This window comes from Argentina anserina, chromosome 4 (assembly GCF_933775445.1).
Source record: "Argentina anserina chromosome 4, drPotAnse1.1, whole genome shotgun sequence".
Taxonomy (NCBI): domain Eukaryota; kingdom Viridiplantae; phylum Streptophyta; class Magnoliopsida; order Rosales; family Rosaceae; genus Argentina; species Argentina anserina.
In genome coordinates, this window is record NC_065875.1 from 8664774 (window position 1) to 8679587 (window position 14814).

General features: G+C 39.3%; 2 protein-coding genes across 8 annotated transcripts; one reads left to right on the forward strand and one right to left on the reverse strand.

Annotated features, from left to right (window-relative positions):
- The first annotated feature begins 484 nt into the window (after positions 1 to 484).
- On the forward strand, positions 485 to 3029 carry LOC126791029 (uncharacterized). Of its 4 annotated transcripts, none has more exons than XM_050517421.1 (9): positions 485 to 769; positions 849 to 973; positions 1056 to 1093; positions 1397 to 1507; positions 1608 to 1687; positions 2111 to 2147; positions 2348 to 2389; positions 2677 to 2754; positions 2981 to 3029. In XM_050517421.1, the coding sequence occupies exons 1-8, from the start codon at positions 530 to 532 to the stop codon at positions 2745 to 2747; spliced, it is 744 nt and encodes a 247-aa protein (XP_050373378.1). In that variant the 5' UTR covers positions 485 to 529; the 3' UTR covers positions 2748 to 2754; positions 2981 to 3029. The 4 variants fall into 4 exon arrangements, with proteins under 4 accessions (XP_050373378.1, XP_050373379.1, XP_050373377.1 ...); XM_050517422.1 differs by having other exon boundaries at positions 2978 to 2996; XM_050517420.1 differs by lacking the exon at positions 2981 to 3029 and adding an exon at positions 2945 to 2963.
- Positions 3030 to 3443: 414 nt separating this feature from the next.
- Positions 3444 to 6577, reverse strand: LOC126791028 (protein WHAT'S THIS FACTOR 9, mitochondrial). 4 transcript variants are annotated; one of them, XR_007671782.1, is made up of 3 exons: positions 4887 to 6577; positions 4083 to 4185; positions 3449 to 3976 (listed from the first exon to the last, which is right to left on the reverse strand). XR_007671782.1 is itself a non-coding variant. In XM_050517418.1 (2 exons), the coding sequence occupies exon 1, from the start codon at positions 6521 to 6523 to the stop codon at positions 4925 to 4927; it is 1599 nt and encodes a 532-aa protein (XP_050373375.1). In that variant the 5' UTR covers positions 6524 to 6577; the 3' UTR covers positions 3450 to 3976; positions 4887 to 4924. The 4 variants fall into 4 exon arrangements, 1 of the variants encoding a protein (XP_050373375.1); XR_007671780.1 differs by lacking the exon at positions 4083 to 4185 and having other exon boundaries at positions 3452 to 3788; positions 3879 to 3976; XR_007671781.1 differs by having other exon boundaries at positions 3444 to 3976; positions 4083 to 6577.
- Between the last annotated feature and the right edge of the window lie 8237 nt (positions 6578 to 14814).

Genomic DNA, 14814 nt, shown 5'->3' on the forward strand with positions numbered 1-14814 from the left:
ATTGTGGCACTAATCAGAGGGAGTTGTTTTGTAGACTTCAGGGGGAGTCTACCTCACATGATGCTATCAAATGTAGATGGTGCGTTGTGCTCTTTTTCCCTTCGATGAAGCTTTTGTTATTAACCAAGAGGTTTTTATTTTGCTTGACAAGGTTTTTACCATGGCAATGATGTGTGCACCATGCAACCTAGGCATGCGACACAAGGGGGAGTGTTCCGGGAGAATTACTATTCTACTTTGTGTGTGTCTTAGCCTAATAGGTTTCCTGTTAGGAGATAAATTAGCATCTCCGTAATAGATTAGGACTCCGAATCCTCCATATCATTTAATAAGAAACATTCTAATATTTTTTAAAAAAAATATTCGTATAGACCAAGGGGTTGGTTTAGTTTTGGGCATGCTTCGTTTGCTTTGCTCTTCTTCTTCGGACACATTCATGCTATTTTTTGGGACCTAAATCAGAAATGTGACCGATAGTTGAGGAAGCTACAAAAATCAAAATCGATAAAAGAATAGAATACAGAAAACAATGAGCAGAGTGTTCCTCTGTAAATCGCTCCTCCTAACCCCCTCTCTCTTCTCCTCTCCCCTCACATCCTTCAAGCCCACCTTCCCCTCTCCTCCTCCTCCTTCTTCTTCTAGGCCCCACCGCATGGCCACCGAAGCTTCGTCTTCGCCGTCGTCCAACACTACCGGTGACCCAACCTCTTCCTCTCCTCCTTCCGCCTCCTCCGCCATTGATTTCCTCTCCCTCTGTCACCGCCTCAAGGTAATCAATTCCACACTTCGTCCTTGAAGCTTTTGAATCTCAATGGGTTTCTGATTGTGGTTGTGATTGTGGTTTGAAGACGACGAAGAGAGCTGGATGGGTTAAGAGAGATGTGAAGGATCCAGAGTCTATAGCTGACCATATGTACCGCATGGGCTTGATGGCGCTCATTGCTTCAGATATTCCTGGTCTCAATCGTGACAAGTTGAGTTTTGTCGTTCACTTCGATTTTTGTGCTGATGCTGCTCCTAGTGTGTTCTAAGTTTTCGGTTTTACAATGTTTCAGGTGCATAAAGATAGCCATTGTTCATGACATTGCTGAAGGTGAAACAAAATTAAATTATCAACATTGTTGTTTTCTGAGTTCAAATGAGGAAGTGAACATACATTGTATATGAAAATGAGCTTTCGTTTTGTACTATGGGCGTGTTATACAAAGTGGGCATTAGAACTCTAAGATTTTAGTTTTTGATGGATGAAATCCTAGTTGTCCACTTACTTGTGCTTATTGGGTAATAGGAAATTATATTCAAATATTAAGTGGTTGTCTTTTTCTTGAAAATTAAGTGAATTTAATTTGTTGATTGTTGAGTTATAAGTTGTGGTTATGTGTGATGTCTTGGGTAGCCATTGTTGGGGATATAACACCATCAGATGGGGTGCCGAAGGAAGAGAAGAATCGACGGGAGCAAGAGGCAATTGACCACATGTGCAAATTACTTGGTGGAGGCTCGATAGGTATTAAACTAGTACCTCCGAGATTATAACAGCTGCAACTATTATACCTGAAAGTGTGAACTGTTTCTCATATTTTAGTTCTTTATGTTTCAAATTTCAGCTAAGGAACTAGGTGAACTGTGGTTGGAATATGAGAGGAACTCCTCCCCTGAAGCTAAAATTGTCAAGGACTTTGACAAGGTATGTTGTCTGTACATATCTCTTGCTATATGGTGAAAATTATGTATAGGCAGCCGACTGATGAACTTTGTATACGTCATGTTGGAAGACACATATGTTGAATAAGCTACATACTTCTAAATTTCAACTGTGTTCATCGACCAGTTTGGGATTGCCTCCGTTCTTTTTTATAATATGATAGAAATACACGAGAGAACTTTCATACTTAAGTTCAATATTAAAATTAAGTAAGAGTCGTCATTTATGAGTCGTATAGACAAATTCTGTAAGGTAGCACATAACTTGACTAAGAAGAGACTTTAGTTTAATAGAAGCTGACTAAGAAGTTGCAAGAACGTAACTTCATGGCAGTAGTAACTCGGTTGACTTAGTACTCAATTGTTTGTACACTAGCTTATTTTTGTACCTGTTTCTTTCATGCAGGTGGAAATGATACTTCAAGCCTTGGAATATGAGAATGGTGAGGCTATTCTCTGTTGGGTTATCATTTTTGTATTACAGTTATATCACGCTGTTACATTATCAAAATCAATATTAAGTATTTACTATTATTACATATATTTTGTTGGCCATCAACTATAATTACAAATTCAAAGAATATAAGGTTGCACCTATCGTGTGTAAGAGTGGCTAAATGATCTTTCTATTCATTAATTTCAGATCAAGGAAAGGACTTGGAAGAGTTTTTCGAGTCAACTGCTGGTATATACCATTTTCGTTTTTTATATTTTATCTGCATCCATATCCCCAGTATTCTTTTACTCTTTTAATCTTTTGAATACTGATATAGATTTGCCTCTATAATTACTCCATTAGCTGGCAGATTCATTTGTACGTTCATTGATAATTCATGCCCCCAGTCCCCAAATGAGAATGAAGTCTTGGGAGCGGCAGTCTTTTCTTGTTGTCGCATTTACCCATGTGTATTGCTGTGAGTTACACTACAAGACACTCATATACGTTTTCCAAATTTAATCTCTTTTTTGCAGGGAAGTTCCAGACTGATGTAGGCAAAGCTTGGGCAGCAGAGATAGCATCCAGAAGGAAAAAACAAGACTAAATTCTACGTAAGTTTTACTTAGGGTTTAACATTTTAACCCCACTAAAGCCTTAACAATGTCAAGGTGAAATAGCACACAGGGCTACAACACCAATTCTGAGCAAGAACATCATCATTCATTGATAGCTTGTAGTTCAACATTATCTCAAATACAAAATGTCTTATTTTAATTGATCTTAATCATTTTATTGTGCCAGTTTGTTATTGATTTTGGTTGACGTTGTATGTAGCAGTCGAGAGAAGGAAGATAGATTTTAGGAAGCTTAAGCCTGCTTCTTACTGGTAACATTCTCCATTAGTATACGGTGTGCCCAAGGATCTCAAGGTGCTGTATAAGCATAGCAAATATATAAAAGGTGCTAGAATTTGTTTTAATTTCTCCATATCTTGCTGTATTTAAAAAGAAACGAAGAGATCTCCATGGAAACTTTAATCTCCAATGGTAGTTAGAATAGACTTATACGACAATAGTAAGCAACCGGAAACAAGAAGAAAGAGTTCCAATGAGAACAACCTGAATTGGCATAAAAACGGCCTGCAAATGCACAATGGTCAAATCAGAAACCGAGAGATGGTCAAATCAGCATTACTGTTGTAGATCCACTTCAGTGTATTCAACATATAGAAGATAGATGATCAATGCATTTAAGTCCAAAATAAGCATGTAACAAATCATAGCTTGCACAGAACCATAAAAGATACAGGATTTAGTGGAACTTCGTAATCATCAGAAACTATAGAACTTGATCTTCAGAACGGATTCTATATGCATTTCCGGATGTTTTTTACTTTTTATTTTTGAAAGAAAAGGTGAAATATTTCCTGATGTTTGGAGGCTTACAACAAATTTAAAATAAAGAAAAGTAATGAATATGTGCGCAGCAGAATGTTCAAGACTCCAAATTGATGGTCTCATTAAACCTGCGGCGGTCATGTGACGTTTTCAAATCCTCCAATCATTGGTTTCAAAATCATCCCAGTATATTGGTCATATTCATCTTTTCACTAAGGATATCAAAGAGAATGGATCATATTCATTTCCTAACAAACAAACAAAAGAACTTGTATCAGTAAGACTGATCAGAATAAGATGTAAAGCCCTTACAACTCGTATCAGTCTATTCTAACTACCATTTGAGATAAAAGTTTCCTCAAGCACACAGATCTTCCAGTAGTGTCTCCATCACATTTGGGGGATGCAGGTTTTCTTTGCCAACACATCATGCCAACTGAAATAATGTCATAAGCATATCAGGTAATTTAGTAGATAAACGAGCAAAAGCAGGTCAAGATTCAAATTGTGCTCGATGAAAACTTCCAAGTCTTGATTTTTACCAAGTTACAACCAGGAAAAGGAACAAATGGTAGTTATGCATATTGCAAGAATTTGCAGTCAAAAGCACCCGGCCATGCGATAGGATGAGATGCACCAACAAGACTACAAGATGGGAAAAGAACAGAAAAAATGCATAAACCTAAAGAAGACCAGAACAGAAACAGAGATAATCAGGAAACCTAATAGGGTAGAGATACGGGATTAAAAAATGTTGTGACATGCTTAAAACAAGGATATTTTGTTAAGTTACAAAACTTCATCAAGCAATCAACCCCTTTCCTAAGAAGATGGAATAAAAAACTACTTTTCACCGCTTTACAAATTGCTGTCAGGATCAGCAAATGCATAAGGATAGTAGATATCTTTTTATTAGAAAACAGGTGGTAGATAGCGTAATACGGTTTCTGCAAACAATGGCAAATATAGCCGAAAATGGTAACTTAAAAGTCATACATCACATAATCTAGAACTGGAATTCTCTTCTATATCTTTCTTATTCTTTTCTCTCTTAAACCACAGATCTTAAAATTTCATAAAACAAGATGCATGTTCATTGTTTTATTTCCCTCAAAGACTGTTGGAGAGCAACAATATACTGTTTAGGAAAACAGATTTTACAGGTACTTTTTTGTTCTTAAGAAGAAGAGCTTCAGGATTCCTTTAAGAGAGGAAAACACAGTTTGTCCTATGCATATCACCTCATAAAACCAACACAAGATAGGGTATCTATAACATAGTCAATCACAAAATTATTAAGCAGGCAAATATATTTCCACGCTGAATATCTAGAACATAAAGCAAACCTATCAGAATGTTGTTGCAGAAGTCAAGACGACTTTCTCTACACACAAGTCTTCTTGTCTGGTGAAGATCTTCCCCTGCTTCTGGAGCGATTAGATCCTTCTCTAGAGTTCTCACCAAAATTATGCCTAACATCAGCTTGTGTTCTCCTAGAAGTTGCAGATGGGACTCTGTTTCCTCTCCTACCAGGGTATTCTCCACCTGACCTCCCTCTCTCAGCATTATCGGATCCCCAATCTCTTCTTTGACTCGAACCTCCTCTTCCAGCACTTAAGGAAGGTCTTGTAACATCAAAATTAGACTTGCTAGCTCTTCTTCCTCTAGTATTAGCATCGTTCATTACAATGCTTGTCATCCTATCTTCTTCTTCCTCATCATCGTCTTCATCCTCCTCCTCATCCTCTCCACCATCAACCTCATCATGCTCGACTTCACCCTCAGACGAATCACGCAACTCCCCTCCCAGCTCTTCCACATTTTCATCGTCATCGTCCTCATCTACATCCTCCCCTTTAACATCCTCATCTCCCTTCGTCCTCTTCCTCTTCTTCTCCTTCGAACTAACCCCTTTATCATCTTCTTTCACAGCATTCATCAGATGAATGTACTCGCTTCTTATATCCATCAGCGGATGATTCTCGATAATGGCACCCCTCTTATACCCCTCTCTCAACACAACAGTATGAGTCCTGTTCTTGCTCGAAACATACAATATCCCCGGATGGTTAAGCAACGCCCTCTTAAACCTTGATCGTATCCCCAAATACTCCCCAAGAGCCAATACATTCTCCTTATCAGTCTTCTTCGGCACCAAAATATGCAGCAGCTCATGCAGAACCGCAACTGCCCACTTATCCGATTCGTCACTCTGCGACGAAAGATGAGCTGCATTCTCATAAGGAGACACATACGGCAGCTTCTGCCACTCATCAATCCACTTCTTCATCTTCTTATCCATCTCAAACCCTCTCGAAAACTGCACCGGAAACGCAGCCGGCACTGCCCCTTTGGCTTTGGCTTTCTTCTCCATGACAGAAGTGGCCAGCTCATCACTCCAGCACACCATCTCCAGCTCCGGCTTCCCGGTCACAACTTTAAAATAATCCGGAAACTCCGGCACGATTGACTCCACATAATTCTCGGGTAGGCCCAGATCCCATTTGAAAAGGTCGACGACGTTGAGAGGGAGTCTGTTGCTCCTGACCAGCATTAACAGCTTGAAGAGGCGGTCGGCGGCTTGGTGGGAGTAGGAGTGGGTCTGGTACATGAGCTGTTCTCTGGCGTCGATGTCGAGGAGCTGCGGAGTGAGGCGGAGGTGGGGGTGGACGGAGGAGAGGCCGGCGGGGAGGAACTCTTGGAAGATGGAGGGGAATTGGCGAACGAAGTCGACGGGGCGGGTGGGGATTTGGAGGGAGTGGCGGGATTTGGTGAGGAGGGAAATGGGGAGGGATTTGGAGGGCTCTGATTTGATCAGGTTCTTGATGTTCATGATTGGCCGGAGGTTTTTCTCCCGCTCCACTACGTGGTCGAGGCCGCGGTCGCGGACCCGGTTTGTGGTGGTGGTGGTGTCGGTGAAGAAGGTTCGGTGGGTGATGTGGCGGCGGTGGGCGGAGCGGAGGGTCAAGTGGAAAGGAGGCATTGGTTCTGTGCGCTCTTTGTTTTTGGCAGAGGTCTGTTGAGGGTTTTTAGTAGGGTTTTAGCCTCCTGAGCCATGACTACTGACTTGACTTGGTTTATTTATTGGTCCTTTTTTCACTTTTTTTTTTCTCATTTTCTTTTTGGGCAGTAAGTTCAGGACATCAAGAATTTGGCCGCTTCTTTTTACGACATTGAGTTCACACGTGTTTTGACAAAGTAAATTTTATCCTACAAACAAAAAAAGTTGTTACGGGTGAATTATTATTTTATTATTCTGTGTGTCTTAGTTTTAATAGGTTTTCTGTTAGAGGCAACCACTAGAAAAAATAAATCATAACCCTGAAATCTCAGTCTCCGAAAGCCTTTTCTTTTTAGAATTGCCAGAAAAATTCAAAGCAATTCCCGACAATTTGTTGTCGGCAACAACAGCAAAATAGGGACGAAGCTGCTATGGGCACCCAGATCTCTTTTTTAGGCACCCATCCTCTTCCTCCGACCTGCAATGGTCACCCCAGACGGCACCGCCCCTTCTCCAAAGCTGCACTACTGCCCTCGCACGCCGGCGTCGTGCCTTGCCCACGTAGCGGCAAAGTTGACGAAGGACAACAACGGCGGCCCAAGCCTCAAAGCCATGATTACTCCACGTCGGCGAACCTGCAAGATCTGCTTCGATTGGTTATTGGCGGCATCGCCGACCATGAAAGGTGCGTCAGGACCTCTCGATGACGGCGCCATGATTCCCAGATAACGACGACCCTTGTCGAGCGCAGCACGTCGGCTGCAGTTTTGGGCCACAATCTCCCGACCCGTTTTCCATGGGTCCAACCCGGCTTGATTTAGGATTTTACTTCTCGGTAAATAGGTAAAAAGGGGTATGGTAATTTTTGCTCTCGGTAAAAAAAAGTTTTCTTTTACCTCACTGTTATTTCAATAATTCTTATGATTTTACTGTGTATTTATGTGATGAATTTAAACTAACCATATGTTTTCATTTTGGTGAAATTTATCACATGACGATACAACATCGAATTACGAGACTTACTTCGCGATGTATATTCGTGCATTCCAGTATGATCGTGGAATTAAAATACGTTGTTTATTTGGCAAACAATCAAGACAATACTGCTTCTAGTCACAAAATGTGACTGATTGGACAAAGATTGAAGCCAATTCTACATTCGAGAAGATATCGAAAGGACATCAGCTAGCAACTTTTCTAGCATAACGATAAATTTGGTCTTTTTAGGAAACCAACAAGTATGTTTTTCTTAAATTTGCTGTTTTTGTATATATATATATATATATATATATATATATTATCGGGCGCTTTTAGCTTTTTTCATATCTCTTTTCCGTCATTTCTTATAACGCCGATGAGACCAAAGAGGGATATGATTCCCCCTCTTTGTCGACGTTTTTTCGTGTGACGGTCTTAGGGGAGTCACGTTATTATTTAAAGGGAAGAAATCGATTTCGTGTGGTCGCTTGAGTGCACCGCTGTTTTGGGTGCGATCATGAGAATCGCCGATCTGCATCGATTATTTTGTCACCATATACATCACAATCTTTCTAATTTTTGTTGCATACTTGAATAGTTCAAGTATTCGAAACCTATACAACCCTCGTTTCTTATGGATGCGTCGTCATCGCGACTGTTATTTGAATGTTTGAGTTTTCTTAAACTCATGTCTACAAACGATAATCCCAAGGTCTACATACTCATTTATTTGAGTTAAAATCCAATACTCTGAAGCAGTAATATTTACTGACAAAGATCCTAAAAATAACAAATTTTATGGGACACACTTAAAGTGACTCAATAAAACGTTTATGACGTTGTATTACCAGAGTTGATCTTGATGCATGCTCCACATACAAGAAACACATGCAATTTTTGGCACCCGTATCTATTTATTGAGGAAACTTTAGAGATGGAAACGTAACATTCTTTCATTCTCAACTTAGCAAATTTTTTAGCCTTAGGCTAAGGCTCCGCCCGATCCGATGTGCAAGATTTTGTTGCTACGCACTTTTGATAAGTCAATCTATTTTGACTATATTTTCTGCCTACTATTTTTTCAAGTATGACGTTGGCATTGCCATATTTCTTACTTGACTTTAGCTTAAGTCGTCTATTAGAATTGGAAGTTTGGTTGTGTTGTATTAAATATTGGCATATTCAATAAAATTTCTCGTATTCCTTATTTACAAGATGATCTCGTGAGAATTTTAATTGTCTTAAACCTCGCATGAATGGTCAACGTTTGCAACTCACGTGGTTTTTAAATTGGCCGCTTTTGGGTTACATGAGACCCCAATAGTACTACATTGTGAATTTAGACCTTAAATTTTGAAAAAAGGACATCGGAATGTCAAAATTGACGTCGTTTTTCCCGGTTACTATTTTGGCGTATCCGGAACGTTTTCCGGCATTTTGGCCGCATTCCGGCCACTTGCCGGCGTTTCCAGCGCCACCACCTGGTTCATGCTGGCATCCCCTGTTAGACCTGCAGCTCCGGCCTCCTGACCGGCCAACCTCCGGCCGCCGCCGGCCTGTTTTCCAGCAATCAGCATCGCGGTTTCCGGCGAGTTTTCTGACGATTTTTTCGTCGTTTCTCGTTATTTTTTCCGCATATTTCCGCAGTTTTTGTTGCCATGTTTTCCTAGAATAAATTTCATCCAGTTTTGAGTTATTTTAACATGGTTTTCCGGTTAATTTTCCGGTTTTTCTCCAAATCATTTCATAGCTCAAACGATTTTTTATTATTATTGGTGACTAGGGCTCGTCAACGGGCCGGGCTCGGCCCGGCCCGGCCCATGAGTGACGGGCCCGGGCCGGGCCGGCCCGGGCCTTAATAAATTTAAATAAGTGGCGGGCCGGGCCGGGCCGGGTATTTTCAAAAATACGAAGATCCAAGCCCGCCCACCTAAGGCGGGCCTTGCGGGCTTTTGCGGGCCGGGTCGGGTCGGGCCTTGCGGGCTTTTACGGGCCGGGCCTTACGGGCTTGTATTAGAAAAATAATATAATACTCTAATTTAAGGGTTTGAAACAATAAAAGAATTGTTAGAAAACATTCTAAAACAAAAGTCACAAATAAATTCTGGTTTTGAAATATTGTCGATCGACACCAATAGATGTGATTGATATATATATTTAGGGACCGTGTAAAAATTTCATCCAATTCGGACCTCGTTTAACCGTCGGAATTTTCGGTCAACAAAAAAAAGTGGCGTTTTCACATAATAAAATCTCATTGACCGGGGCTTTGTCAAATAGATTTCTTCAGTTCGACCACGCACGATAGGTAACAAAAATTAGGTGATTTCAAATATGTAAACAAATTTCCACATTCACATCTTGGTAATTGGTCCTCCCTTAGGGCATATTAGTGTTGTTTTTGGTTTACCGGAAATTCCGACGGTTAAACGAGGTCCGAATTGCATGAAATTTTAAAATGGTCATTAAATATATATATTGATCACATCGGATGGTGTCGATCTATTCCGAGAAGTTTCCTTCATATAGTCGCTTCATAATGTGATAGTTTTATTATAAACCTAATATAAGGTTATAATACATTAGTGGACACTTCGGCGATCGACAACTCAAATTCAAAATATGGTCGATCGACACCAATAGATGTGACTGGTATATATATTTAGGGACCGTGTAAAAATTTCATCCAATTCGGACCTCGTTTAACCGTCGGAATTTTCGGTCAACAAAAAAAAGTGGCGTTTTCACATAATAAAATCTCATTGACCGGGGCTTTGTCAAATAGATTTCTTCAGTTCGACCACGCACGATAGGTAACAAAAATTAGGTGATTTCAAATATGTAAACAAATTTCCACATTCACATCTTGGTAATTGGTCCTCCCTTAGGGCATATTAGTGTTGTTTTTGGTTTACCGGAAATTCCGACGGTTAAACGAGGTCCGAATTGCATGAAATTTTAAAATGATCATTAAATATATATATTGATCACATCGGATGGTGTCGATCGATTCCGAGAAGTTTCCTTCATATAGTCGCTTCATAATGTGATAGTTTTATTATAAACCTAATATAAGGTTATAATACATTAGTGGACACTTCGGCGATCGACAACTCAAATTCAAAATATGGTCGATCGACACCAATAGATGTGACTGGTATATATATTTAGGGACCGTGTAAAAATTTCATCCAATTCGGACCTCGTTTAACCGTCGGAATTTTCGGTCAACAAAAAAAAGTGGCGTTTTCACATAATAAAATCTCATTGACCGGGGCTTTGTCAAATAGATTTCTTCAGTTCGACCACGCACGATAGGTAACAAAAATTAGGTGATTTCAAATATGTAAACAAATTTCCACATTCACATCTTGGTAATTGGTCCTCCCTTAGGGCATGTTAGTGTTGTTTTTGGTTTACCGGAAATTCCGACGGTTAAACGAGGTCCGAATTGCATGAAATTTTAAAATGATCATTAAATATATATATTGATCACATCGGATGGTGTCGATCGATTCCGAGAAGTTTCCTTCATATAGTCGCTTCATAATGTGATAATTTTATTATAAACCTAATATAAGGTTATAATACATTAGTGGACACTTCGGCGATCGACAACTCAAATTCAAAATATGGTCGATCGACACCAGTAGATGTGATCGGTATATATATTTAGGGACCCCGTAAAAATTTCATCCGTTTTGGACATGGTTTGACCGTTCGTATCAACGGTCAACTAAAAAAGAGGCGTTTTGACATATTTAAACCTCATTGACTGAGGCTTTGCCAAATAGATTTCTCCAGTTCGACCGCGCACGATAGGTAACAAAAATTAGGTGATTTCATATATGCAAACGGCTTTCAGCATTCACATATTTGTAATAAGTCCTCCCTTAGGGCATAATAGTGGTGTTTTCGATTTACCAAAAATTCCGACGGTCAAACGAAGTCCGAATTGGATGAAATTTTTACAGGGTCACTAAATATATATACCAATCACATCGGCTGGTGTTGATCGATCCCGACAAGTTTCTTTCATAGAGTTGCTTCATAATGCGTTAGTTTTAATATAAACCTAATATAAAGGGTATGATACATTAGTTGACGCTTCGACGATCAATAACTCTAGTTCGAAATAAGGTCGATTGACACCAGTAGATGTGATCGGTATATATATTTAGGGAACCCGTAAAAATTTCGTCCGTTTTGGATATTGTTTGACCGTCCGTACCTACGGTTAACAAAGAAAAAGGCGTTTTGACATATTAAAATCTTCTTTGACCGGGGCTTTGCCAAATTGGTTTCCTTGGTGCGACCACACATAATCGGTGACAAAAATTAGGTGATTTCAGATATGCAAACGACTTTTTGTGTTCGTATTTTGGTAATGGGTCTTCCCTTATGACATATTAGTGTTGTTTTCGGTTTACCGGAAATTCCGACGGTCAAACAAGTTCCGAATTGGATGAAATTTTTACAGGGTCACTAAATATATATACTGATCATATCTACTGGTGTCGATCGATCCCAAGAAGTTTCTTTAATATAGTTGCTTCATAATGCAATAGTTTTATTTTAAACCTAATAAAATATGTATGTATAATATTTTATTATTTGGCGGGCTTTTACGGGCCGGGCCTTGCGGGCTTTTGGCGGGCCGGGTCTCACGGGCCTTGCGGGCTTTTGGCGGGCCGGGCCGGGTTTCACACCTCTAATTTAAGCCCGGCCCTCTACCCACGGAAGCGGGTTTTGGCGGGCTTTCTCGCGGGCCGGGCCGGGTAAAAGCCCGTCGGGCTTGCGGGCCTCCGCGGGCTTTTCGGGTCCGCGGGCTAAATGATGAGGCCTATTGGTGACCACCCGCACCAATTGGATGGTTTTTACCACCCTAATTGTTTGGAATTCAACTGCTCCAATACCATGTTTTTCTAACTTTTAAGTTGAAGAATGTAGTTCTATTGCCATGTGATACAGTTGATGGGATTGCACTTTATTTCAATCTCACCTCTTACAATATTCTACGGTGTATTGTCTAAAGAAGTTCACCACGTCGTTGAATCTCTTAATTTTATTTTGAGCATATCCTGCCATGAAATCGAATGTCTTGCTAATTGCATAACCACCCAAAATGTTCTACGGTGCATGTAGTTATTTTACGGATCTCGCGGAGATTGTGTTCTATATCTTCGGGCGTTGCTAAGTTTTAAAAAGCCATACATGTCAATGATACATTTTCATCTTGATATTTGTGTAGAGAATATAGAGAAATAAATCTGTCTGATTAGTGTACGACTTTAGTGTAAGAGTAAAATTAAACAAACAAAGTTATCAATCATTTGATCTTATAGGCAAGGAACAAAATCTCCCCGATATTTCCGATATATCCTCCGATATCTCATTTAAAAAAAAAACGATATATCTTAGGGTTAAATATCTTATTTTTTCCCGTATCTGCGATATTTCTCCGATAACATAAAATATCTGCGATATTTCTCCGATATTTACGATATATTTGATATATCTTCAATATTTTAGAGAAATATTTAAAAATTTTCACTTAAAAAAATTTAACTGAATTTGAGGATGTCTCGGGCTCTCCTTGACCTGAAGTTTTTGATTAATTAATCACCTCGAGCCTCGAGGGATATAAAAAATAAAACTAGAAGAGTAGTCCTTCAATCGGCTAATTTTTAATTTTTCGTAAAAGATATCGAGATGAGCAGAGAAAGTTCAAGTCTTAACTCTTAAAAGTCAAGACATATCAGTGACTAGTGCTCTCCTTGACCGTGAGAGAATCCAAATCAAAGGGTCACAACGTAGTCTGACACTCATGAATGTCATAAGAGAATATCTAGAATTTTAGTAACAAGTGTTCTCCTCGAGGAATATAGAAAGAGTAGTAATCTTTATCTCCTTGATGTCCTCTCAAATGATATCTATATAAGGAGTGTTCTCCTCGAGCACTGTTGGGAAAAGTAAAGAAAACATGAGCCACATTTTAGTCTTTGTCTCCTAGAAGTTCCCTCATACCTTCATAGAGTGCTAGCAACCCGTGAACCCATCATGAAATGATGATAATACTGAAATTTGACAAACGGCTTCCTTTTCTGCTTGTGAAAGAAAGTGGAGTACTTTTGCTCTTATTCATACAAAGCAAAGGAACCGTCTTGCATATCAGAAGTTGGAAAAACTCGTATACTACTACTATAACATGAAGTTACGACTGCGTGATAAACGAGCAAAAGATAATGTGATCAATGAAAACAACGATATCGATTTACTTCATGTTGTTAGTGAACCACTTCATAATGACATTGATCTTTTTCATGATTGGATTATGCATGCACACCTCGATGATGAAAATGACAACCCTCCTCCACATGTCGTAGAAAAGGCAACTGATTTTGGAATTGATGTAAAAAAGGTATTATCTGATGAAGTTGGAGATCCGAGAGATGATTCTGATAATGCTAGTGTGTGGGGCGGTGTAGCAACTCCAGATAGTTCAGATAATGATGATGATGGTAGTGGTGGTGGTGGTGGTAATGGTGATGGTAGTGGTGGAAGTCGACAAGGTGGTGGAGATTAAGGTTTGAATATGGATAATTTTGTGTAGGTGGAGAATTTGAGCAGTTTACTTGTGAAAGTAATTTTGATTTTTCTACCCAAGATGAGAATCATGGATCTAGAACAGGCGGTCATGGTGCGCAACAACAAAATAGGTGCAGGAGGAGGATAAGAGGAGTCATTGATGATTAAAATATTTCATCTGATGTTAGTTGAGTTGCCTTAAGTTTTGATTATATCAATTTAGGCACATAACACAGTGGGATGTCAAACGAATCACATGAAGTCAACTATCAACCTGTTCATCCTATTTACAATTATGGTCAGTTTGGAGACGTTTATGATCAATTATCGAGTTGGGTTCATCTTTATTATCCATTTCTCAGAGAAACTATTAGTAGCTCAAAAGAGATATATGACTATCATGTTAATCATTACAATTCGTACTCTATGGCTCGTATGTCTTGGGCAAAGTATTGTAGTTTTGTTGACCAACGTGCATCTTTTCAAACACCTAGAGTCTCTTTTGAGTAATAGATAAAATTAATAATTGTATTTATTTGTATGTAATTCAATAATAAATAAATAATTTTGGAAGAGGAACAATATTTTTTTTCTAATATCCCCGATATATCTGATATCTCCCTTTTAAAAAAATGATATATTCTCCGATACCGATATTTTGATCATTGCTTACCGATACATTAGTTCGATTCAATTACTTTGCAACC

Coding starts and splice junctions, on each gene's coding strand:
- LOC126791029 (XM_050517421.1), top strand. CDS start 530: ATGAGCAGAGTGTTCCTCTGTAAATCGCTCCTCCTAACCCCCTCTCTC. Junction 770..848: donor CCCTCTGTCACCGCCTCAAG/GTAATCAATTCC, acceptor TGTGGTTTGAAG/ACGACGAAGAGAGCTGGATG. Junction 1,094..1,396: donor TGTTCATGACATTGCTGAAG/GTGAAACAAAAT, acceptor TGTCTTGGGTAG/CCATTGTTGGGGATATAACA.
- LOC126791028 (XM_050517418.1), bottom strand. CDS start 6,523: ATGCCTCCTTTCCACTTGACCCTCCGCTCCGCCCACCGCCGCCACATC.